At 46.4% G+C, this 25,957-nt stretch overlaps 1 protein-coding gene across 11 annotated transcripts in view; it reads right to left on the reverse strand.

The window, feature by feature from the left end:
- Positions 1 to 25,957, reverse strand: part of SETD4 (SET domain containing 4) — a 434,330-nt gene that overhangs the window by 406,694 nt on the left and 1,679 nt on the right. For 7 of the 11 annotated variants that reach the window (XR_014294477.1, XR_014294478.1, XR_014294479.1 and 4 more), the window contains exons 2-11: positions 25,560 to 25,729; positions 21,932 to 22,027; positions 19,226 to 19,263; positions 16,556 to 16,644; positions 14,615 to 15,044; positions 12,097 to 12,271; positions 10,326 to 10,407; positions 9,311 to 9,391; positions 6,381 to 6,504; positions 5,102 to 5,268 (exon numbers count right to left, since the gene is read on the reverse strand). Coding sequence is in view for 1 of the 11 variants with exons in the window: in XM_082626206.1 (XP_082482332.1) it covers positions 5,134 to 5,268; positions 6,381 to 6,504; positions 9,311 to 9,391; positions 10,326 to 10,407; positions 12,097 to 12,271; positions 14,615 to 15,044; positions 16,556 to 16,644; positions 19,226 to 19,263; positions 21,932 to 22,027; positions 25,560 to 25,632 (1,323 nt within the window). In the remaining 10 variants the exon portion in view is untranslated. Of the gene's footprint in view, positions 1 to 4,998; positions 5,269 to 6,380; positions 6,505 to 9,310; positions 9,392 to 10,325; positions 10,408 to 12,096; positions 12,272 to 14,614; positions 15,045 to 16,555; positions 16,645 to 19,225; positions 19,264 to 21,931; positions 22,028 to 25,559; positions 25,730 to 25,957 lie in introns of those variants that run through there. The other 4 variants (XR_014294476.1, XM_082626206.1, XR_014294474.1 and 1 more) reach the window with 4 other exon arrangements.

Below are 25,957 nucleotides of genomic sequence, written 5' to 3' on the forward strand. Positions count from 1 at the left end.
CATTTTGTTTATCTATCCATTCATCCACTGATGGACATCTGGGTTTGGGGCTGTTATGAATAATGCTGCTATGAGCTAGTGGGAAGCAGCCGCATAGCACAGGGAGATCAGCTCGGTGCTTTGTGACCGCCTGGAGGGGTGGGATAGGGAGGGTGGGAGGGAGACGCAAAAGGGAGGGGATATGGAAACATATGTATATGTATAACTGATTAAATTTGTTATAAAGCAAAAAAAAAATAAAAATAAAAAAAATAAAGCTTGAAAAAAAAATAATAATGCTGCTATGAATATTCATGCTCATGTTTTTGTGTGGACATATGTTTTCAATTCTCTTGGGTATGTACCTAAAGGGGGAATTGCTGGGTCATAAAATAACTCTATGCTTATCAACCTCTTGAGCCACTGCCAAACTATTTTCCAAAGTAGCTACACCATCTTTCTTTCCCACCAGCAGTGTGTGGGGTTCCGATTTCTCCATATCCTCAACAACACGGGTTATTATCCACTTTTCTTACGATTGCTGTGCGAGAGGGTGTGAAACGGTAACCTTACATGTTTCTTAAATCTAACTATATTTCTGTGAGCAGTTTTTTTTTAAGTTTACTCATAGCCTGATGTTAAAACTACATGGAACAGAAGGAAATTAAACAAGAAAATATCCCCTCAAGGAAAGGTTACAACAAAATGATGAAGACTGAGATATGCCCTCTGCAAGGTGAGCGGGAACAGCCCTGGAGAGATAGCAGATGGCACTGCTGTACATGACACATTGTATCATTGTATGTGGTACAATGACACCGATGTATGTGGTACACCGCATTGCTGTATGTGGTATGACGTTGTGGCCTGTGGTACAATGACCCTGGCGTATGTGATACAATGACACTGGTGTGTGTGGTACATTGGCAGGGATGTAGAAAAGTGCATCAGGCCTTCCTCCTAATCTTCCTTTCCCTTTAATTCACATATGACTTCCTGGACCTGTAAAAACAAAGCTCTTTTCCAAGTAAACCAACATGGTGGCATTCCTGACAAAGCTCTCTATTCACATGTCAGCTGACAACCCAAAACAGGTTTTGTTATACTCTCCTCCTCGGGACAAAACTTACTGCTGCCCAACACTAATCTATCACAGAATATAGCTGCGGTTTACCAACTAAAGGAGGAGCTAAACTAAGTCCCCCATTTCTGTGCCCGGACTCCCCTCCAAGGGTGCGTCCAGGTGTTTCAGTGAAAGCCATTTTCACAGCATTACTGCGCTGATTTCCTGAAAGGTCATTAACAGTCTCCACCTTCAGGCAGAAGCACTTAAAGTGCCCCAGTCGGAGGAGAGTCTCCTCTGTTTTTAGCTTGAAAGATTTCAGGCATGCCTCGAACCATCCTTCACTTCTTGGTGTCTGCCCCCTCAGGCCAAGGCAGCCCTGGGAGGTTTACCACCCACACACTCCGGAACCAGATACCAGCAAGGGTGGGTGTACTACGAACCTCAGGCCTGCCCAAGGCCTAGGAGAGAGAAAACAGAAAAGGGGGAAGGAGAACAATGGTAGTGGGGGGGAGAGGTGGTACATGGGAGAAGGGAGCAAACAGTTCTGCTGGTAAGGGACAGTGCAGGCTGCCCCCCTGTGTGGCAGACGTGGGGTGCTGGCCCTCACAGGGACGGGCAAGGAGGAGCCTAGGGAGGCGGTGTGTGACCTCCCTGGGGTTCGCCCTGAGGGCCAGACTGTCCACAGGAGCCACGCGTTTCTTGCAAAGAGTCTGAATGCATTTATACACCAAGCGTCATCTGCAAACTGAAAGTCTTATACTTTTGTTTTCTTTTTTTTTAATTAATTTTTATTGGAGTATAGTTAATTTACAATGTTCTGCTAGTTATACATGTACATATATCCACTCTTTTTTAGATTCTTTTCCCATATAGGTCATTACAGAGCATTAAGTAGAGTCCCCCGTGCTATACAGTAGGCCCTTATTATACTGCTGTTTACAAATAAGGGTAGATCTGTCATGGATGATGAAACAGCTCTCATGTGTCAATGTCTCTGAGTACTTGCTTCTTGTCATTGTTCATTTTTTCTAACCACGGACAACTAAAGCACAAGTCCACATGGGTCTGAGAAGTTTTTCCCGTTGGGGGGCGAGGGGCTTTAATTTCTAAAGGTATAAAGCACTCTCAAGTGAGAATTAATATATTTAGGTCGTAAATGTCCACAAATAGGGGACAGGAAAAATAAATGATGCTGTCGTAGTGCAGGGTCAGCACCCCACGGCCCGTGGCCTGTCTTGGTAAATCAAGCTTTACTGAAACACAGTCATGCATGTCTATACATTGTCTATAGCTGCTGTGTACTACAGTCGGGACAAAGACCATATGGCCCAGAAAGCTTAAAATATTTACTATTTGGTCCTTTACAGAAAAAGTTGGTGAACCCCTGGTATAGTGTATCATGAAACACACTACAGCTACTAAAAAGCAGAGTCGCAGGGGACTTCCCTGGCAGTCCAGTGGTTAAGACTTCGCCTTCCAATGCAGGGGGTGAGGGTTCGATCCCTGGGCGGGGAGCTAAGATCCCACATGCCTCGCAGCCAAAAAACGGAAACATAAAACAGAAGCAAAAATTGTAACAAATTCAATAAAGACTTTTTTAAAAATGGTCCACATCAAAAAAATCTTTAAAAAAACAACAACAACAAAGTCAACCTCAACTGCATCTATGAACAGGCAGAGATGCTCAAGATACAATAATGAAGATGTTTTATTTCTAACTCTGACCCCTGAGGTGAGTGGGCCCCGTTCACTTGTTTTTTGTTGAGCTTCACGAGAGGAATTCGCTTCTGGGGAAGGCTGAAAACAGGGCAGGGAAGACAGGACTCTGGGCAACAGAAACGCCGGGGCTGGGGCAGCCCCCACCCCCCATGACCCATCCAGGGATCCCCGAGGCCTGAGGAGTGTATAACACCCCCTTCCCACGCTAGTTCTGAAAAGGATAAAAAATACTCCTAGGTAAGGACAGAGGTCAAAACATAACCATGGCCTTAGGTCAGTTTCCCTACACAGAGGCCCAGAAGCAAGCAGACGTCCCCACTGAGGCACGGCTGCGCTGGGCGGAGCTGGGTTCCCCCAGGGGCGAAGCTGAAAGAGCTGCGCAGGGCGCCCAGCCCTTCTTCCCTAACTGGCAGTCAGGTAAGCCCTGCCCAGCGAGGTGCGGGGACGCGCCCCGTCCTCCTGGAAACCCCCAGAAGCCTCCTGCAACGGCCAGCTCGATGCGTCCACGCCGCCGGGAAGGCAGGCAGGCCGAGCCGCTGGGTCCCCGGGGCACAGAGGCCAGCCCCTCGCCCCCCCACCCCGCGGGCAGGACCCGCTTCCGCCCCGGGACCAGCCACGCGGCGCCTGTGCGCTCGCGCCTTCCCGGGGACGGAATGGCGGTGGGACCGGGCGCGGCCACATCAGCCGGAGGAGGCACCGGCTCCTGGGATGTTTCTCATCCCCGCTCTCATATCGCAGGGCGGCGACAGCGAGGCCGACCCCGTCGCGGACTCCCCAACAAACCTGCAGTGAAATCGCGCGCCCAGCAAGGCCTGTGGGCGAGGAGCGCGGCCGTCGGTGAGGATGGGGGAGAGGCACGTACCCGAGTCAGGAGAGCGCGGAATTCCGGACACAGGCGCCCCCCGAGCTGTGACCCATGTCCCCCGGAGGGTCGGCTGAGGGGCACCGCCGCTCTGCCATACGCTAGGTGTGGGCTCTCAGGCCGTTTCTTCCCGTCTTTGTTTGTAAAACTGGGCAGCTGTGAGGCTTCCGTAAAGCTCCGCGCACCAAGGCCAGAGCACAGGGCCTCGACCCAGCGACGCTAACGTTTAATAAATGTTACTACCGTATGTTTCAACAACGTCCAGTTTTTATAATAACCACGTATTTGCTTCTGGGATATATGATGACACCCGCTCTGACCCCCTCACAGTTGTTAATTGACCGGCATGAAAACGCTGTGAGAAGTTTAAATCCAGAGCCAAGATCTAAAAAGTACTAATTAGAGCACACTTTATATAAAAACCATACTCAGAGTGCCGTCACCAGCCTAAAGTGCTTGTATTGTCTTTTTAAAAAAAAAAAGAAAAAGAAAGCAAAGCCTGAATTCAAAATGACCAAGTGAGCACAAAACTTTATCTCCTATTCCTCCCAATACCCCCATTAAAATGAAGAAAAGGAGCAGAATAAAAGGGTTAAACACCCACCACAAAGCATGGGAAAGGCACACGGGCTGACCAGAGATCTGAACACATTCTGGGAAACTGTAAACAGAGGGAGGGCTGGTGAGGCTCCACCGGTGAGGCTCCTCTCGACAAGGACGAACTCGCTTTCTGTGCACAGAAATCACAGGTAGTCAGGGCTGGAGGGGCCTCCCCGTGACCTGATCCCTGGTCCTCAGCGGACAGGGGAGGCACAGACGGGGAGGTCCAGCACCACCGGGGCCTGTGCCGCAGGCCCTGCTGCTAGGTGGGAGCACAGGGACCCCCGTAACAAGCTCGTTTCCAGATGGGCAGTCAAGGACGGAAGATTCGAAGTGAGTTGCTCTAGCTCAGAGCGGCGGGGGCGGAGCCCGGCTGGGAGCCCAGACTGCTGGGCACCGCCCCACACTGCCCCCTCCAAAGCCACCCAGCCACTCGCCACACGCCACATGCCCCTCAACCCTAACCCGCTGGCGTCAGAGCACAGAGCAGCACGACGTCTTGTGCTTTTATGGCCACTGAGTCAGGTAAGAAGCAGGACACCCAGAGGAAGACCACAAACGGGGCCCCGGGCTGACCCCGGCTCCCAGCCTCGCCCTCCCGTGACAATTCATACGTTCCTGGGACGTCTTCCTCCAAGACTGCTATTTGCTTTGACAGCAACAGAAATGCCCATGGGACGGAGTCCCCAGGACCTGCTCTGCCCCTACAGATGCCCTTCGATGTCCCCAAGCAGCCACCACTCCACCCCACAGACAGACAGAAGCAGGGGAGTAGGATTAGGCAGATAACTGTTTAATAGAAACCGCTCGTTGACTGTAAATGATTCTGTATAAAATAAACCTTAGTTTAAAAATGTTTAAGAAGTCACACCCACCATTGGAGGTGATCACCTGCACTTCGGTGAAGTTACGTAAAAGCTGTTTGCAAACTGGTTAGGGTCTCAGCAGAGGCCTGGAGAATCTTCAGCTCTTCTGTCCACAGTGTTTCTACCAAAGTTAGTTGGTTTATCAAAGCCACTTCTTCATCTTTCTTATGAGAAACCTGGTAAGTTATTTTTAAATGATTTTCTTTAGTGTAGTAAAATATACATAAACATAAAATTTAACGTTCTGACCATTTTTAAATGTACAATTCAGTGGCACTAAGTACATTCACAGTGTTATATAACCACAGCCACCATCCATCTCCAGAACTTTTTCATCATCCCAGACAGAAACTCTGTACCCATCAAACATTAACTCCCCATTTCCCCCTCCCCAAATCCCTGGTAACCTCTACTCTACTTTCTGTCTCTATTTATTTGCCTATTCCAGATATCTCATTTAAGTGGAATCATACAGTACAGGGTATTTGTCTTTTTGGGTCGTGGTTTATTTCACTCAACACAATGTCTTCAAGTTTCAACAAAATTATTTTTTTTAATCCTAGTAATGTTTTCATTCAAATAAACTAATTCCTCATTTAATTAAAATATTCATTAAATAAAAGGGAAAGACAGGACTTCCCTTGTGGCGCAGTGGTTAAGAATCAGCCTGCCAATGCAGGCGACACGGGTTCGATCCCTGGTCAGGGAAGATCCCACATGCCGCGGGGCAACTAAGCCCATACACCGCAACTACTCAGCCTGTGGTCTAGAGTCCGTGGGCCGCAACTACTGAGCCCACGCACTGCAACTACAGAAGCCTGCACACTCTAGGGCCCGCATGCCACAACTACTGAGCCCGCGTGCCACAACTACTGAAGCCCACGCGCCTAGAGCACATGCTCCACAACAAGAGAAGCCACCACAATGAGAAGCCCGCGCACCACGACGAAGAGCAGGCCCTGCTCGCTGCAACTAGAGAAAGCCCGCGCACAGCAACGAAGACCGAACCCGGCCAAAAAAAATTTTTTTTAACTAAAAGAAACTTAAAAATAAAAGGGAAAGAGTAACTTAAAAATCTATTACCTAGAATTCATGCAATAATTTTACCCATTAAAAGGTGTAGACACATGTTAACAGTGAAAACACGGATTACATCAGTGTTCATTTATTAAGGCATTAACAACACCCTAAGAAGGTGGACTATCCCTATCCAACAAGTATCAGTACAAAACAACTTCTTCATCAAAACACTTCTTTAAGAAAAGAACGCAATATTCTAGAAACATACCTTTTGAAGCACAGCCTTACTCTCCTTGATGAAATAATGGCATATTTTCTGGGCTATGTCCAAACTTGCCTTCTCATTTGTATCTGAAATTATTTCCCCAATAAGTACTTTTTTCCAGCATGTCCTAGAACCAAAATATTCAAGAGGTCATTTCAGCAGGTTTTCAAAAACAAAGGCGGCTTTTCCACTTGAACACTTCTCCTATTTTCCCGGAAACATAATAAAACGCATTCCATCAGCACATTCCCTCAAACCTCCCACCACATGCAGGTCCTGTGTTGGAGCAGACAAGGTATACAGGACAGAAGAAGGAACGCTGAGGATGAGAAGCGAGGGAACTGGCGCTCTCTGCAGGCAGGGCCTGAGTTTTATTAGCACCACAATCCTGTGTCTGGCACATGAGTAAGAAGAGTCACGTCCACCAGCCACAGGAAGAGAACAAGGGACAGACAGGAAGGTGAGTCCCCAGTCAAAGTACTACCGACTAAGGAGCAAAGGCAGAGGTTTTCCTTTTCTTCAAATCACAGCCTCTCCTAAAAAAAATGGCAAACGGAACAGGACATGCTTCACAAAGTAAAACGCTCTACAGATGGAAAGAGGAATCTACAGTGAAGCCTTTCTCTACACACAGGTCCTTCCAATTTTACACTAAGGAAGTCCGTAGGAAATGGGGCTCAGTGGGCTGGTGGGGCCAGCTTTCCGCAGGGGAGGCAAGAGGGGGCCGCGGCCAAGGTGCCGAGCAGGAGGGGCTGAGTCAAGCCTACAGGCCGGCGAGGAGCACTAACCAGGGAGGCAGGGGGCGGGGGGACAGATGCTGGATGCACAGAACGCGAAAGTGCACGTGGCTGAGGAGGGAAAGGCCACGGTGACGGCTCTACCATCCCAGTGGAGGGCACAGAAGTCGCTGAGAAATTCAGAACAGCCCAGAAGCCATACAGAAAATGAAGTCTTAGATGTCGTCAGCTTCAGGGATCATGGTGGCAACCCCAAGAGCAGATGAGTTCTCGGGAAAGAAAGGAAGTCAAGACATAACATTTGGGACTTCCCTGGCGGTCCAGTGGTTAAAACTCCGCGCTTCCACTGCAGGGGGCACGGGTTCAAGCCCTGGTTGGGGAACTAAGATCCTGCATGCGCGTGGCATGGCCAAAAAAAAAAAAAGAAAGAAAGAAAGAAAGAAGGAACGCCATTACTATGTGCCAGGAACAGTGCTTTATATGCAGCCATTATCTGTTTTAATCTTCACAACCGCCTAGCAAAGAAAGCATTATAATCCCCACCTCAGACACAAAGAAACTAAGAATCCGGAACAGTAAAGCACTCACCCTAAGTGACGGAGCTAATGAGAGGCAGATGCAAATGCCCGTGCAAATGCCCATCAGGTGTGCAAATGCCCGTCAGGCTGCAAATGCCCATCAGGCAGAATCCCAAACACATGCTTCCTCTGCCACACCACTCAAGTACTCAGGAGGTACCCAAAGGGAAGAAAAGAGGCCGCAGGAGGACCTCTGGGAAACATCCAGTTGCTTTATTTAATTTGAGGTTGACGTGTCTCCAAGAATGACTTGAAGAAACTTATGTGGGTACGCACGAGATAAAATAAAACACAAGGTGAATGGATAGGGAAAACAAGACGGAGGAAAGATGAGAAGAAGAAAGATAAGATACAGCCAGGAATGAGTCAGTGATACATTGCATGCCTTAGAATCCTGCACACGTGGATGAACCACAAATTTGCCTCTGAGTGTTCTGGCGAGCAATAAAGAGAAGGAAACATGTCAGATACAGAATTCAGTGTCTGTACGACAAAAACACACCATCTGCTGAGAAGAGACACAACTGCTTCTGGTGTTGAGACCAGGGGATAGTTTTTCTCCCCAAGTCCCTAAAGAAAAGGAAGTAGGGGCCTCCCTGGTGGCGCAGTGGTTGAGAGTCCGCCTGCCGATGCAGGGGATACGGGTTCGTGCCCCGGTCTGGGAGGATCCCATATGCCGCGGAGCGGCTGGGCCCGTGAGCCATGGCCACTGGGCCTGCGCGTCCGGAGCCTGTGCTCCGCAACGGGAGAGGCCACAACAGTGAGAGGCCCGCATACCGCAAAAAGGAAAAAAAAAAAAAAAAAAAAAAAAAAAAAAAAAAAGAAAAGGAAGTAAGCAACATCATAAACAGCAACATCACGGGCATGACGGAATGAGTACAAACTACTTCTAGGCACTGTGCTGAGGGCTACTTCTAGGCGTCATCTCACCTAATCCTCCCAACTGCTCGAGGATAGGGTTCGCCATCTTCGGGAAGTCCTCCCTGTGGTGTCTCTCACCTAAGATTTGCTAAGTAGCAGGCATTACTCCCCGAGTCCCTCGCAAGGAGCTCCAGGGCTGGGCAGCGCACGGCCGCGCGTGTGACTATCCTTTCCACGCTAAGGGAAGGACCCACAGCCTCTTAGGAATAGTGAGGACTTGACCAGGATGCGTGTCTACACCGGGGGCTCCTCCACCTGCCTCCTCTATGGAAATATCCAGGCCTCTCCTTGAGCAGGGGTCTGGATCTGCTCCCAGGACAGATGGTCAGGAGCTCGGTCTGTTCCCAGGAAAAACCCACCTGCTCAGAGGCTCTCCTCTGACCAGGGCCAACGTGCACGCTTTTCAAAGTGTTTACCCTGAATAACGAGCTGCAGGTCACCAGGGGGATACATGTGAGGAGAGACCAGTTCTCAGGCCCGTGTACTCTATGACTCTAAAACCAAAATTCCAGAAATGGTGCAAACCTAGAAGTGAACCACTCCCCACACGGGCAAGTTACACAGAGAATAAGCAACCCCAATATACAAGGGCATTCCTTTCTCCTCTGAGGTTGGGCCTTTGAATGTAAGCCCCAAAAAAGCCAAAGGTATGTCCAAATTGTAACTATAGCTCATGACCAACACACAGGGAACTTACAATTCTTCAGCTTCCAGACATAACAACTTAAGAGCTGTGAGTAACCGCCAAGACGGTCCATCCCATCCAAACGTCAAATTTCTAAAGTAGAAAAAGAATAGATATATGTATATGTATAACTAAATCACTTTGTTGTACACCTGAAACTGACACAAGATTGTAAACTGACTACACTCCAACATAAAATAAAAATTAAATTAAAAAAAAAAATTACCAATCTGTCATTTCGGTACTTCATTAAATCACAGTAAATGACTGAAAAGCCAAACATTTTTTTAAAGGGGCCACTAAACATTGCACAACCCATGGTCTTAGTCACAAAGAGAAAAGTAAGTCTGCAAATACTTAAGAATAAAGCCTGAGTAACAGAAAATTCTTTGTGTTAAAAAAAGAAAAAAAAAGTAAAAAGCTATTTTTATTTGGTAAGAAGCTGAACTTGGATGAGGGGGCCACAGTGAGATGAATGATGAAGAATCTGGATGATCCTCAGGATCAAACAAATGGCAGCCACCAGAGCTAGTGTCCCTCACAGTGTCGCTGGATTATTTAGAACTTAATTTCACCTATAGAAGAAAATCTGAAAGGGAGGGTCTCAAACCCAGTTTATCCCATTTGGCGTGGAATCACCTAGGCTCCCCCCGTCCCAAAAGCCTGCATCCTGTTGCCGGGTGACTGACGGCCAGGCTGGCCTGCAGTAGCCGATGCCACCCCACCTGACCACATGTTCGCCACAAACACACTGGGCCACCGACCAGTACATATGGGGCTCTCCCGGTACAGAACTTGAGACTTCAAGCTTGTATCTTAGGTCCCCAAACAAGTCTCCTGACCAGCATCTTCCCCTCCTGTGTGTCCCGCAACATGAAGCACGATGTGCCGCACATAGTAAATGCTCAGTAAGCAGCTACCTGTCACCGGATACAAGTCAGGAGGCGGCTCACACCTGTAAAAATCCCAGCTCTCAACTTTTCATCCAGATTTCCTGAAAGAATGATTTCTGGAGAGAAACACTTACTCTATGAAGTCGTGATCCTCTAAAATGGAAATCTTTTGGTTTATCCGTTTATCTGTTGATGGAAGATACTTAACAAGTATATCTGCATTAAAAAAAAAAGTCAGGCTGAGATTTAGGGTATAATTCAGGTGGAAGGGAGGGGGACCCTTTCTTCTCAGCTTACTTTCCTTCCCGTCAGCAATCAAGACGTGTAAACAATTTTACCTATTTCACATCAAAAACATCTAGTCTTCAAGCCCAACTCAATGAGAGTATGATTCAGCCCTTTGAAAAGCTACAAGAATTCCAAGGCAGGGGGCAAAACGTCTGCTACCTCAGCTGCTGCTCTCACTAAGCAAATCAACCCGCGAAATCGGGTAATGAAGACATTAGCAGGACTGCTAAGAAATTACACCCACCAGAAGTACAGACTCCGTACAAACATGAGGAGATGTTTCCAAGACTCAGTTTTTAAAAGCCAGAATTCAAAACTGTCTGGATATTAGTGACTGTAATCATAAACAACTGAAAATGAACATGCAAAAATTAACAAAGCTTTTTGGGGTCATAGGATAATGAGGGATTTTTCTATTTTTAAAATTTCTTTTTACATGTCTCTACTTTTTTTTTTTTTTTTCCTGCGGTACGCGGGCCTCTCACTGTTGTGGCCTCTCCCGTTGCGGAGCACAGGCTCTGGACGCGCAGGCTCAGCGGCCATGGCTCATGGGCCCAGCTGCTCCGCGGCATGTGGGATCTTCCCAGACCGGGGCACGAACCTGTGTCCCCTGCATCGGCAGGCGGACTCTCAACCACTGCACTACCTGGGAAGCCCCTCTACTTTTATTTTTTAAATGCAGAAATAATGAAAGTGTGAATTTTGTTCAAATTATTTAACAAATCAATACTTCATGGTCATCGATATTAAAGTTATTCTGATAATATAAGGCTAATTTCAAAGCTAGCTTTCTAAGAGACCCAGCAAGGCCCAGTTTTCGCTTTTCCACTTCATTTTGAGAAATAACATTATTACTTTGGCTACTAATAGGATGGAGTAGTATCACCTTGATCAAGTCTCTATTTCCATTAGAACTTATATTAAAACTACCTCAAATTATACACTCAGTAAATCTCTAGCCATTTCCTCAATGCCTAGAAAACTGTTTCTCTGCTGCTTCAAGGAAGGGGAAAAAGTCAGCCCCCTATGTACTATTTTTAATACTACATGTGAAATTTTCACAGCATAAATTTAATAGGTAAATCATTATTTTAAAAAGAGTAATACCAATGATGATGCTAGGTAACAAAAGAACATAAATGGAATGCGTATTTTATCATGCCATTAAACCGCCCAAAGAAGGACTGTGTAACGTATTTACCCTGTGATTGGTACAGCACCTTACACACAGTGGGTGCTTCATAAATATTTTTTACTTGTTTCGCTCTCTAATCCTATTTTACCTTTAGTGACAACGTCTCAGTACAAAAATTTCCATTTCTTGCTATCTATTAATACTCTATTCCCCTAGCGGTTTATCTTTTCTTCCATTCTACTGTCTGACCTAATGCAATAAAAATCTCAGTTCTTCTAGTCCTCAATATCGATCAAAGCTTTGCTGGTTTTACTTCAACGCTGAAATAACGTGGTCAATAAGAATTAGGTCAGCCCTGCCTAGGAGAAAATAAATGATATACGCTTTAAGGTTTTGCCATTGTCACAAAAACTTAACATAACCACAGATTGGGGCGGGGGGATTCTATCATCTTAGTGATCGGAACCAAAGTTAATTCCAACCTTTTGAGACATAAACACAAGCATGAGGATTGCGGATGGAAACAAATCCGTACTCGAGGAGCAGGCGGTGGTTATCGTGAGGGCCATAGCAGATGAGCACCTCTTTGTGTTTCCCACAGCTCACAGCTGTTCGAATTTCATAACAGCGAGTTTCCTCATTAAATGCTGCTTTTACCTAGAAAAAAGAATTGTAAAAGATGTTTTTAAAGCAAAGCAGAAAACTAAAAAGATTAAGTGATCGTATTAATTTAAGCAGGATGCCGCTTTCAAGCACTCATCAGGGAATTTATCCACGTGGAGAAAAAATGCCACATCTGCACTTTGGCCTCTTTGGTTCTCCTCGACTTCACCCCATCGGGGTGGGAGGGAGTCCCGCCTGGGGGCTCTGAGGATGGCCGAACACACGACACCTGACATCGGACAGATGACTAGCAGCAGTTTATTGTAAGTCACCCATACGGCCCGGGGGGAGGACACAGCATGCCACACAGGGCCGCACAGGGGCTGCGCCTGAGAGCGGAGTGATAGCAGAGGCCATGGGAAGCAGGCCTGCAGGCGCAAGGGGTGACACCCTGGTTCCCCAGGCGATGTGATTTGCCTGTTTGAATAATTTTGAGGGCTGGCAGGGAGGTGACACGCATTCGGTTGAGGACCAGGTGGGCTACAGCCAGTCCGGCTGAGGGCAACTTCCCGCTGGGTGGGAAGCCTTGCCCGCTGGGTGGGAAATATCCTGAGAGGGCAGAGGAACTCACAGTCAGGCCTTCGGGGCCCCGCGAGGCCCAGACGTCAAGGCCGAGCATGAAATTTCAGGTCCTACGATACACACACAGCCTTTTGTGAGCAGCATGATGTTGGTTGAGACTGTCGTATGGATTTTGTGACAGCTTTGTTAGGTAATAGGCAGAGAGGAAAAGACCAAGGAGACCGGACTGCTCCCACAACAAGTGGTGGGTACAAGCACCGAGGCCTTCTCACTAAGCAGCAAATTGCAGTGAGACGAGGATAAGGAACAGGCTTGCGGTGTCATGTCAAAAGCCAGCTGCAGAGCACTTTCAACCAGGGGCTGGCGATCTTTTTCCATGAAGGGCCAGAGAGTAAGTATTTTAGGCTTTGCCAGGGTCCTGGGACCACGTGCCCTAGACTGTAGTTTGCGACGCCCTGACGCTCAACTGTAAAATCCCTGGTTTGGAACATAAATGCACTAACAGCCCAATAAAAATAAAGTCACGCCTATGGGGACTGACCGAGTGAGTCCCTGTGGCCAGTACCCTACTGTCCTGTATCCCCTTGACTTTATTTCAGCAATATCAGCCACAGAAACACCCATCTACCCTCAGTCTCCTTTGCTTAATTTTGTTAGAAATGCATCTTTCTGGGCTTCCCTGGTGGCGCAGTGGTTGAGAGCCTGCCTGGCGATGCAGGGGACGTGGGTTCGTGCCCCGGTCCAGGAAGATCCCACATGCCATGGAGCGGCTGGGCCCGTGAGCCATGGCCGCTGAGCCTGCGTGTCCGGAGCCTGTGCTCCGCACCGGGAGAGGCCACAACAGTGAGAGGCCCACGTACCGCAAAAAAAAAAAAAAAAAAGAAAAAAAAAAGAAATGCATCTTTCTACAAAAGCAAGGAGCAGACAGGCACGGCGATCGCTGCGGCCTAAGAAAGCACAGGGAGGGTCTCCCCTCCATCCCCACACTGTCCTCTCGTGGGCACCTCAGGGTGGCGTGGATCACAACGACAGCATGAGTGCAGGTGCCGCCAGCGCGCCTGCAAGCGCACCCTGAACAGGCAACAGGTTAGCTGACACACAGACATCCTTTGCCCCCATGCCAGGCCTTCAGCCCCGTGTGCCCCGTGTGCAGATATAATCATCTCCTTTATGTGCTGGAGCAGAGGAGCCTGGGGAAGAAGAGATCTCCGACTGACTCCCAAAGTGGGACCCCTTAACGATTTCCCACAAATAGCCATCCAGCCAGAAACTGTTGATTGAACATTTGATTGAACAGTTGATTGAAACTGTTGATTGAACAGGCCTACTACGTGCCAGGCCCTGTGCTGAGCACTGGCGTTACAAAAAGTACAAGGCAAAGTCCCTGTCCTCTAAGACTGCAGAGCTCCAAGGGGGGGAAGGAGCAAGTCCCTCAGAGATCACGGCAAAATGCCGACAGCGATGCCACCAAGGGTGAAAGGGAAAGAGACCGGAAAGCAAGCGAGACTTCAGCCCCAGGTCTGAAAGGAGGAAGAAGGAGGCTGCACCATGGGGAGGTGGGGGAGGGCTAGGGTCCGGGCCACACAGGGGCTAGAGCACCTGCAGGCCTGGAGAGCAGAGCGGGGAAAGCGGCAAAGGAAAAGGATGCGGAGGGGAAAGAGGGTCGGGGAGGAAGAGAGGAGCCCGCCTGACGGCAGGTGGGTTTACCAGCTGCACCTCTCCCTGCGGCTCTGCTGGCTCTTCCGAGCCACAGGTTCTACACGTTAGAGTCCTTCCTACTGAGAGCAAACACGGGTCTCCCGGTTAACGTCTCACCTGGGCGTCAGGGCTGTGGTTCAGCAGATCGAGGAACGGGGCGAGCACGCAGGTGTCCGGCTCTGCAGAGAAGCACTGCCTCGGCGCGCGCTTCATGTACACAGCCCTGGTGTTGACGGTGCACCAGGCCCACAGGAGGGCGCTGTAGCTGAAGACACGCTCAACGGCCTCCGAAAGCAGAGGCTGCAGGGAAGAGAAAAAGTCTCTGCAGGAAGAAACGAACTCCCGCACGTGGGTTCTCTGCTCTCTGGCCTTTGCTTTCAAAGGTTGGGGAAGAAGATTCACCACTTCTGGCGCCAAACAAACAGGGCAGGTGTAGGCCTTGGGCAAAACCTCCAGGTAAGGCTTCCAGGGAGACCGGTCCCCAGCATGCTTTTCTGAAACTAAAAAGGTGCAAAGAGCCAGCACAGGAGATGGAGGAGGCTGCCACCTTTTAAAATGAAAAGCAGATTACAGGAATTACTTTCATTCAAAATATGGCGTAAGCAAGAGGTACAGACATCCTAGGGCTTAGGTCTGCTCCCAGAGGGACTGTGGCCAAGTTCACCTAATGCACCCAAGAGAGGTCTCCCTTCCTCGAGGCTTTCCTCCCCGGATTGCAGCCCAGCACAAATGCAGTGAACCAGTCACACTGATACAAGAACTGGCTCACTAACCCGAGTTCCAGCTTTGTTTGCCAGAGATTCTTTCTTGCAGAAACCTCTCTGCTTCCAACTTGGTTCTCCAGTTTTAAAGCTTTTGCTGGAATTTCACTTGTTTCACTTGGTTAAGGATATAAATCTTGGGGGGTAGAGGGCAATTGGTGGGAAGAACCTAGACGTGCCCCATCCAACACAGTAACCGCTGGGTACATATAGCTATTTCAATTTTTTTTTAATTAAATAATATTGAAAATTCAATCCCCCAGTCATACAAGCCACATTTCAAGTGCTCTTGAGCCATATGTGGCTGGTGGCTACCATACCAGACAACACAAGGTAAAACAATGCTATCACTGCAGAAAGTTCCATTATGATACTAACCCAGGCAGAAAACTGAAGAGGCTCATTATACACCTGATCTAAAGCTTTTGTCTTAAATTTACCCATTCTATTGCAAATTATACATGGCAGTGTTTTTATTTGTTACCAATAAAAAGATCACGTTGCATTAATGTATTTAGGAAAGTTTTCATTAATCCTTCCAAGTCCAGATTCCTAAATTACCATGCATTCTACTCAAAATTTCAGAAAATGTTAAGACTAAGAGCATCCTTGTCTCTACTCAGGCCAATGAAAATACACCAGCCCTCTTACAAAAGTAAGCCAGGGGAAAAAAGTCCAGAACTTACTGTGGGTTGAGAAACAATACAATCTTTCAACCTTTATAATTTGGAAGCCCCTTATGCTGAGGATCCCCCTCACACTGTCCTCAGAAACCCACCCAAAACAGAGACCCCCTATAACATAAGCCAGAAAACAGTTCTCAGGCCCCATGTTGGCCTCCGCTCTTCTATGCCAAACAAAACCAACTCTCTCATACCGTCGACAGCTCTTCATAGCTGAAGGGGAATTCAAGCAAGTACAATAAGGGTAAAAACAAAAGAGTAAATAGAATTTGTCAAGACCTACTACAACGGAGGAGAGTGGACCGTCATGAGACAAGGCGCTCAGCCGTGATTTACATCTATTACCCCATTTAATCCTTATTTTCTAGTAAGGTTAGATCAGGATTCAAACCCACATCCCAAGCAGCCTATTAAAACCTTAAAAATGCAGTTTACAATGAATTAATAACCAACTTCATAAAACAGAGTAAACCTTTCAAATCATTTCAGATATTTGTTAGCTACATGAAAGGGCTGGGTCCTAATGAGCTATGTCTTGGACGACACACTCTCCAACGATATAAACTTTAAAGGAGAAGCACTTGCCCCAGACAAGCAGGGGAGCGGTCACTTACTTAGCAATATACGCCCCTAAGTAGCTTCTAAGCACGGTGTCCGTGGTGAGCAGGCAACTCTCAGGCAATGAGATGATCATCCATCCCTCCTTGCCAAAAAGAAAGTAAAGTTTAGGACATCCGTGCTTTGGGAAGGACCTGAATGAGTCTTGAAAGTCCTTGATTCCACAATCATCTAATAAGAATCCAGCAGAGCCCAACCACAGATGACCAAAGAGCCCTCAGGGGATGGGCTCCCCAGTTTAAGTCAGCAGATGCAGGCAAGGCTGCTCCCACGCCAGGGATAGACACTACATCCCCAGCAAGAATTAAAGGTTAATTGTGTGACTGACACCCACCACCAGTCAACCTTCCACCAGAAAGGAATTTGGAAACACTCTGACAACTCGAATCATATTATCCCTTCATTTTCTGACACCAGGAAATAGTGCTACCTATAGGCAACAGACAGAAACCACTCCAAAAAATTCTTCCAGTGAAATCCATGTGTCCCGTGACTATTCCCAGCAATGGCCTACTCGCCCTATAATCTGCACCAAGTGGCTGAAGAAAGAAGGGCGGCCCACCCAGCACAAGGGTCTCATGTGACCACCTGCCAAAGTACAGCTTTCAGATTCTCCCATGGAGACAGAAACGTAGAAAGAAAAATCAAGATGTCGAGGAAGAGACATCAGAAAGAAAGCACTAAGAAGCCAGATATAAGATCCTGCTTTCATCATAACTGGCATCTAAGTTGGTTAAACATCACAGCCAAAAATCTCCTTGGTTCAATTTCTGGTCTCCTCATCTGTGATTCGAGATTGAGTTGGGATGGTCACTACAGTCCCTTCCTGCTTTGACATCCCACGACTTTTCTGATTTAAAAAAAGGCACTTAATAAAATGCTCTATGTCTTTTTTTTTTTTTTTTTTTTTTTTTTTTTTTTTTTTGCGGTACGTGGGCCTCTCACTGCTGTGGCCTCTCCCGTTGCGGAGCACAGGCTCTGGACGCGCAGGCTCAGCACCCATGGCTCACGGGCCCAGCCGCTCCGCGGCATGTGGGATCTTCCCGGACCAGGGAACGTACCCGTGTCCCCTGCATTGGCAGGTGGACTCTCAACCACTGCGCCACCAGGGAAGCCCCAAACGCTCTATGTCTTGACTGGGGTAAATGTCTTCATCAACAAAACTGGACACTTTAAATCTGTGCATTTCACTATGTGTAAAATACATCTCAATTTTCAAAAAGTTTTCACAAAAAAGCCACATTTGAAAGTACATGTAAAGCAACTGCCAATTATCATTTCATGATCTAAACAAAAACTACCCATAGTCACTGCTATATTCATGAGACGTATATTTCTCCCCCCAAATTCTGCCACAGAATGAAGTCATATACGTCTCCTCAAAAAGAAAAATATTGCACAACAATGTTAATGTACTTAATACTATTGAACTGCACACTTAAAAAGGGTTAAGATAGTAAATTTTATGTTGTGTAAATTTTACAATTTTAAATGTTTAATAAAAAAATTAAGATAGCATAATAGAACTACAACATTAAAACCTACCATTCTTTAGGCTAAAGATATATACACAGCTGGGTTTTTTTATAAATTAAATTAAGGAAGTAAAAATAAATTAAAACAATTTTGAAATAGAAAATTAAGATCATTACAAATAAATTAAGGAATTAATTTCTAGCTTTACAGAAAACTGTGCATTAGATACCATTTAAGTAGCACAGAAGAACTAAAACAGACCTTGGAGAGCATCCGCATCACTTACCTCCCACCTTCCAGGTGAGGAGACAGAAGCCAGGAGGGTTAGCAGCCTGCTGGGCTGCTGGGCTGCACTTACTATGGATGCTCAGATTCCAGCAGCTCCCTTCCACCCCCAGCCCATCCCCAGCGCATTTAAAATATGATCCGGGGGCTTCCCTGGTGGCGCAGTGGTTGAGAGTCCGCCTGCCGATGCCGGGGACACGGGTTCGTGCCCCGGTCCGGGAAGATCCCACGTGCCGCGGAGCGGCTGGGCCCGTGAGCCATGGCCGCTGAGGCTGCGCGTCCGGAGCCTGTGCTCCGCAACAGGAGAGGCTGCAACAGTGAGAGGCCCGCATACCACAAAAAAAAAAAAAAAAATATATATATATATATATATGATCCGATTTACAAAACCTGCTGCGGCAGAGACTGCTGGCTGCCCCCCCAGCACGCGCTCCCTTCTCCTCCTCCCCATGCAGTCCCACCTGAAGGGTGCGGGGTCGCGGCAGCTGGGAGCTGGAATTTCCGGGGTGAGGGGAAGCCTGCCCTTCCTCACCCCTTGCGCCGTCCTGCTGCTCGAGCTCCTGGAGCTGCACCCTGGAGCTCAGGGTGTGGGGCTCCCTCTCAGAACGTGGATAAGAGCTGGACGGAGCCCGAGAGACCAGCACACCAGCCCAGGTCTGCCCGTCCACGCTTGTTTACATGACGGCACGAGACACCTGAGCTCTGTTACCTTGGGTTTGTCTCTTATACGCTGCAAACTTAATTCTAACTGACAGAACTGTATTCAAAACTATCCATTAAGTAAAAAAATAATAAAAAAAAATCTGTATGTCTAAAATATTTTTAATTCACTTGATTGAACCACAAAAACAAAAACAAAGCAGCAAAATCTACTTTGGGTTTCAAGGTAAGAGAGAAATTCTCACCCGTAGGGATGTTTTGCTCATCAGCCCTCTTCCTGTACCTAGGAATGCAAAGACAGAAAAGGGTAAATCCTACTCTTTCTTCAAGGTCTTAGAGATACTATTTTGCATAAAAGATATGGATGAACTTCAAAATTACACAAAGCTGAAGCTGAGTGTCTCGCATCCTCTGACTCCCAGGGGAACCAAAGGATCAAGAAGCTATTCTGGGGCTTCCCTGGTGGTGCAGTGGTTAAGAATCCGCCTGCCAATGCAGGGGACATGGGTTCAAGCCCTGGTCCGGGAAGATCCCACATGCCGCGGAGCAACTAAGCCCGTGCGCCACAACTACTGAGCCTGTGATCTAGAGCCCGCGAGCCACAACTACTGAGCCCACGTGCCACAACTACTGAAGCCCGCGTGCCTAGAGCCCGTGCTCCGCAACAAGAGAAGCCACCACAATGTGAAGCCCATGCACTGCAACGAAGAGTAGCCCCCACTCACCGCAACTAGAGAAAGGCCGTGCTCAGCAACAAAGACCCAATGCAGCCAAAAATAAATAAATTTTTTTAAAAAAAGAAGCTATTCTGGAAAATGGCCCGACCTCCTTTTGGGTTTATAATCTTGAAGGGCAAAGTCAGCTTCGGAGTCAACACCTAAAGATCATCACCTTTAGGCAGATCTGCTGTTGGGTCTCTTACAGGAAACTTGAGGCTAGACTCTCTCCCCTGGGGCTCACCAGCCGGGGTGGAACCTAACCCTAACGCCCACCCAACCTCAGAGGCTGGACCCGCAGGCCACTTTTACCCACTGCCAGACCCGGCCTTCCCCAGTAATGATCTCGAGTCTTCGACCGAATGACCAGTAAAGCTCACTCAGGTCCCACAAAGCCTGAGGCCTACCCCCTCCCCACCCCAGCCAGGCAAGCCATTAGCCACGCCCTCCTTGACCGGAGGAGCTCAGCAGGGTAGATCCAGGGCCAGCTGCTCCCCGTGAGCCAAGGCCTCGGCCAGAGCACACTCACGACACTAACCTCCACAGCAGCTCTGTCAACTAACCTCTGTCAGCAGCTCTGTCAGTCCTTCACTGCTCCAAACCATAGACAGATTACTTATTTTCAGGCATTCGATTGAAACCAGATGCCAATTCCTGCTTGACAATTTTAAAACTACCCTTCTTAAGGCAAAGTGACACCCGAGGAGTAGGCAGGCCTTAGGCACAGCAAGTCCACTCCTGACACTACTTTCCCTTGATCATCTCATAAAGAACTCCATCCAGTAAAATCTAAGAGTATGGTTTTTACTGACCGTTCCTTGACACACAAAAACAGAAAGTTAAACATTCTGTGAGAGGCTGATACATATGGTTCACCATCATAAAGAAGGAGCAATCCTAATAGAAGTTGGTTCAAATCAAGTATTTTAGACCAAAGTCATCATGTACAACTGACACATAGGGAACAACTTTACACACATCGCCTCACTGGACCAGGGGCACACATGGTAAACCATTTATCTTGGGTGATATATAAGGAAGTTAGTTTGCTCAAAGTTAAATTACCTAATGGGTACTTGACTGATCATTTTAATCGCCAAGGGAAGCATTCAGAGGCATATGATCTAAATATTCTACAAGGTGAAATGTCTGCACCTGCCCTGTGATCCAGAACTTCAAGGCCCTCAGCACATAACTGTCTCTGTGCTACAGCAGATCTGAGGCACAGAGACAGGTGGTCCTCTCTGTGGTTACCGCAAGCCCACTTGTGGACAGCGCTGGGTCGCCTTGTATGCAGGCACAAGCCCGTAACAAGCTACCCAACTTCTGTGAGAGAATGTTCCGGAAGAGAATGCTAACCCAAACTCCAGGACAAGCTCGTCAATTTTCAGAAAACAATGTCAATCCAACCTTCACAGCAAGCTCCTCACCTTCCGGAAGAGAATATTCACCCACCCCTGTTCAGGTGACTGTGGACGCCAGGGCCACACAGGGGCTCCTCCTCCAACACTCGGGGGGCAATACCGCTGAGGCCTCCCTAAGGGCTCCTCTCCTGGAGCCACCCCCAGGGACCAAGCACCTCTGCTGGTTCTCTGGAACCCCTCCCCTTAGAAAACTAGTGATGCTCCTGAGCTAAGGGATAATCCCATCAGCCTGCATGGCTTGAAATCACCATAAGCAGGTTGATGGGGACACCAGTCCCCACATTACACAACGTCCTCCCAGAAAAGCCTAGTGAAGATGTTTCCCTCAGGTCTAAGTTCCAGAAATACCCGTACTTCTGATGAGTAAACAATTTAGCTGTGTTTACAGAACACTAAGATTCAGCTAATTGATCATATACATTGGGCTGCTGGAAAGATGAGTCAAATTTGTAGCTCACCTCTGACAGGGGTACAAAATTTCATAATCATGGCTTTTATGTGTTATCCTTATCCCTGCCTTCGTCTTATTTTTCTATTCTCATTTCCCTTTTCTAACTTTTAATTTTATTTCACCATTTTGGAATTTCTCTCCACAAGCCACTTAAACTCATTTTTAGAATAAGGTCAAGTAAATATTACACCTACAAGGCAGGAAGGCTGCCACACAACAGAAGATGTTAGATATTTTTTTTCGGGTTGAGGAGATGATATGCTCCCAGAAAGAATGCAGCCCACCTGCAAGAATCACCCCTGCTTTCCTACCACCTGGGCCCACGTGTCTCTCATGTGAGAGTTGAATGCCAGACCTTACCTGGAAAAAGAGCAGGTATTAAGTTTGTATCTTCAAACTTCCTATCTTTCAACCACTTCTTAAGCTCTATAAATTCAGGCTTGTAGCTCTCATTCACTAATCAAGAGAGGAAAGAAAAACTGGTGATTAAAATCACTATATAATCAGATCACCATTTAAAAAGTAAATCTCTGATGAACTGTCTCAGACAGTCATATCATAAAAGGGAATAAATTTTAAAACACGCACAAATAATGTAAGCTAAAATAGAAAAACCACAAGATCATCTGAAAGATGCAGGAAAAGCATTGGATAAAATCTGGCACTCATTCCTGATAAATACTCCCAGAAAACAAGGATAGAAGGGAACCTCCTCAACACGACAAAAAATATCTAACAAAAAACCTACAGCTGACTTACTTAAAGATGAAGAACTACGTGCTTTCCCCCTAAGATCAGGAACAGAAGAAGGATGTCTGTTCTCCCCACTACTATTCAACACTACACTGGTTCTAGCCAGTGCAAAAAGCAAAGAAAAATAAATAACAGGCATCTATTATGGGTTGAATTGTGTACCCCAAAATTCATATGTTGAAATCCTAACCCTCAGTACCTCAGGATTTGACCTTATTTAGAGATAGGGTCTTTACAGAGGTAACCAAGTTAAAATGAGGTCATCAGGGTGGACCTGGATCCAGTATGACTGGTGTCCTTATAATAAGGGAAATTTTGGACACAAGAACAGAGGGAAGATGATAGAAGAAACACAGGGAGAAGACAGCCAACGACAAAGCCAAAAAAGGAGGCCTAGAACAGACCCTTCTCTCACAGCTCTCAGAAGGAACCAATCCTGCTGACACATGCTTTATAGATGAATCCTCAGGGCATTATTGAAAGTGAAATAAGCCATTCACAAAAAGACAAATACTGTATGATTCCACTTACATGAGGTATCTAGAATAGCCAAGTTCATGGAAACAAAAAGTAGAGTGGTAGCTGCCAGGGGCTAGGGGGAGAGGGGAATGAAGAGTTATTATTTAATCGGTATAGAGTTCCAGTTTTGCAGGATGAAGAGAATTCTGGAGACTGGTTGTACAACCATGTGAATGTACTGAACACTACTGAAGTACACTTAAAAACTGTTAAAATGGTAAATTTTATGTTACATGTAATTTTACTACAATTAAAAATTTTTTTTAAATTTTTTAAGATCTCAGATCAATAATCTGAACAAATGGAGAGATACATCTTGTTTATGGGTTGGAAGATTCAACACTGTTAAGAAGTCAAGTTCTCCCCAAATTGACCTATAGATTCAATACAATCCAAAGCAAAATGTAAGCAGGCTTTTTCGTAGAAATTGACAAGATGATTCTAAAATTCATATGGAAATGCAAAGAACCTAGAAGAGCCAAAACCACTTCGAAATACTGATTTCAAAACTTTTTATTACTATAAAGCTACAGTAACTAAGCCTGTGTGATATTGTCATCAAGACAGACAAAGAAATCGATGGAACAGAAGAGAAAGTCTAAAACAGACCCACACATATGTGGGTAACTGGTTTTTCACAAAATGCAAAGGCAATTCCGTAGAGAAAGGATAGTTTTCTCAATAAATATTGCTGGAACAACTGAAGTAAACAAATCATGGAATATGATCAGCAATAAAAACGAATGATCTATTGATACACACAACAGAGAATTATCTCAAAATAATTATGCTGAGTAAAAGAAGGCAGATAAGAAAGAATGCATACTATATGATTAAATAAAACTATAAAACAAACACATCAGTAGTGAAAGAAAGCAGATCAGTGGTTGTCTGAAGATGGAGGCAGGGAGGGTTCAAAGAGGGCAAGGGGAAAGGATTACAAAGCGAAACAAGGAAACCTCTTGGGGTGATGAATATGTTCATATCTTGATTTCGATAATGGCTTCCTGTGCGTATACATATGTCAAAGTCTATCAAAGTACACACTTCAAATATGTGACATTCATTATATGTCAATTATACTTCAATGAAAGCGTTTTCTAAAAAAATACATGATCCAAAATCTAAGGCTCCTCAAATACATTATCACAACCTGGAGAACAGAGTTTACAGCAAGAACATTTAATAAGCAGCTACTACACTCTCAGCACCGTTAACCACTGTGGAGAGCCTTCAACATGTTCCTCACCCTCAAAAAGTTAACATTGTAGCTGGGGAAACGAGACTTCCGTGAAAAACAACTGGAAAACCATAGCTCTTAAAGAATAATACCCAATAAGCATGATAACCCAGTGACGTCAGTGAGAATTGGAAATGGCATTACCAAAAACATAAGATCTCAACTCAGCCTCGAAGGTTAGAGAGAAACTGAACAAGCAGGGAGAAGGGAAGAAAGATGTTTTGGCTGAAGAAAGACTTTGAGGAATGGCAGAGGTGGAAATGTGGGAGGTGTGCTCAGGAAATGGTGAGCAGAGAGCGTACCGCCAACACAGGGAGTGGGGCGGGGGAGCCACTTAGAAAGGGAGTTGATGTTAGGCAGGAGTTCAGAGAGCACACGCAAGAGAATGAGGGGGACGTCCCTGGCGGTCCAGTAGTTAAGACTCTGTGCTCCCAATGCAGGGGGCAGGGGTTCAATCCCTGGTGGGGGAAGATCCTGCATGCCGTGTGGCAAGGCCAAAAAAAAAAAAGAGAGAGAGAGAATGAGGATCCTGGAGGCTCCTAAACCAAAAAGGCTACATCCCTTAAGAAAGTTATACTGACAGTGACAAATGGAACAACCAGCAGGGAAGAAAACAAGAATGTGGTGAATCAGCCAAGAGCTGGCTAAAGTCATCTCTGGGTAGAACAGAGAGGGGGAAGTTAACCTAAGAAAGGCCAGGTGAGAGTTAGTAGGACATGGGCTCCAGAGAGCAAAGAAGGATACATAGTCAAAGATTACCTCCATGGTGCTGACGTGCTGGGGGTCAGCTAGGAGGAGTATTATTAATTTTTAAGAAAAATAACAACTGCATTTATGTAGTACTCTCCAGTGGGCCAAGCACTTTCACATACGGTATCTCGTTCAGACTGGGTTACACTGAACTTGAAATGATAAATTTACATCCAAACATTGATATCCTATAGGTAGCTAGAGGTCAGCAGAGAGGTCAGGACCAGAAACAGAAACCTGGGAGTCATCCCCAAAGAAGACATAGTTGAAGCAATATATCTGTATTTCTACAAGGGCTTAAAAGAATATAATGGCACTATTTAAAAGAATATTCTTTAAGAAGTATTCTCTATGAACATTGCTCATGGGCTTCCCTGGTGGCGCGCTGGTTAAGAATCCGCCTGCCAATGCAGGGGACACGGGTTTAAGCCCTGGCCCGGGAAGATCCCACATGCCGCGGAGCAAGTAAGCCCGTGCACCACAACTACTGAGCCTGCACTCTGAGCCCGTGCTCCGCAACAAGAGAAGCCACTGCAGTGAGAAGCCGCGCTCCGCCGCAACTAGCCCACGCGCGGCAACAAAGACCCAACGCAGCCAAAAATAAATAAATAAAAAATAAATAAATTTAACATTGCTCATGTGCCTCTGAGAAAAGCTATGTGTTAATACGAATCAACAAAGGATTCCTTTTTTTCATCACTGGCACCACAAGAATCAAAACTGTACCTCCTCTTGATTCAGAACTTGTGAAGAGTTTTCGTCTTCTGATTCGGCTTGTTCTTCCACCTCCGTTCTTCATACTAAAACTGCAGTTTCCGCTTAATTGCCCAATCTAAAATAAAAAGCATTTTCTTTGCCTTTCTTTCCAGCTGTATGATAATCACTGTTGTTTGTACCTATAAGGATTTAAATATACAGATGTAACTATTTAGTAAACCCTTTCTCTAAAGTGTTTTTGTATATAAATTGTTTATACTCTGAGCTAAATCATGTGCAGTAATGGAATGCCCATTATATTGGTCCCTCTAAAACAGTTTTATCTTGAGGTCCTACTAAATGCTGATTAATCATAGAAATCCTCATAACTGATTTCATAATTGTGTGCTTTGGTGACGTGTACATCA

Source organism: Mesoplodon mirus (assembly GCF_964341445.2).
Source record: "Mesoplodon mirus genome assembly, chromosome: 6".
NCBI classification, from domain to species: domain Eukaryota; kingdom Metazoa; phylum Chordata; class Mammalia; order Artiodactyla; family Ziphiidae; genus Mesoplodon; species Mesoplodon mirus.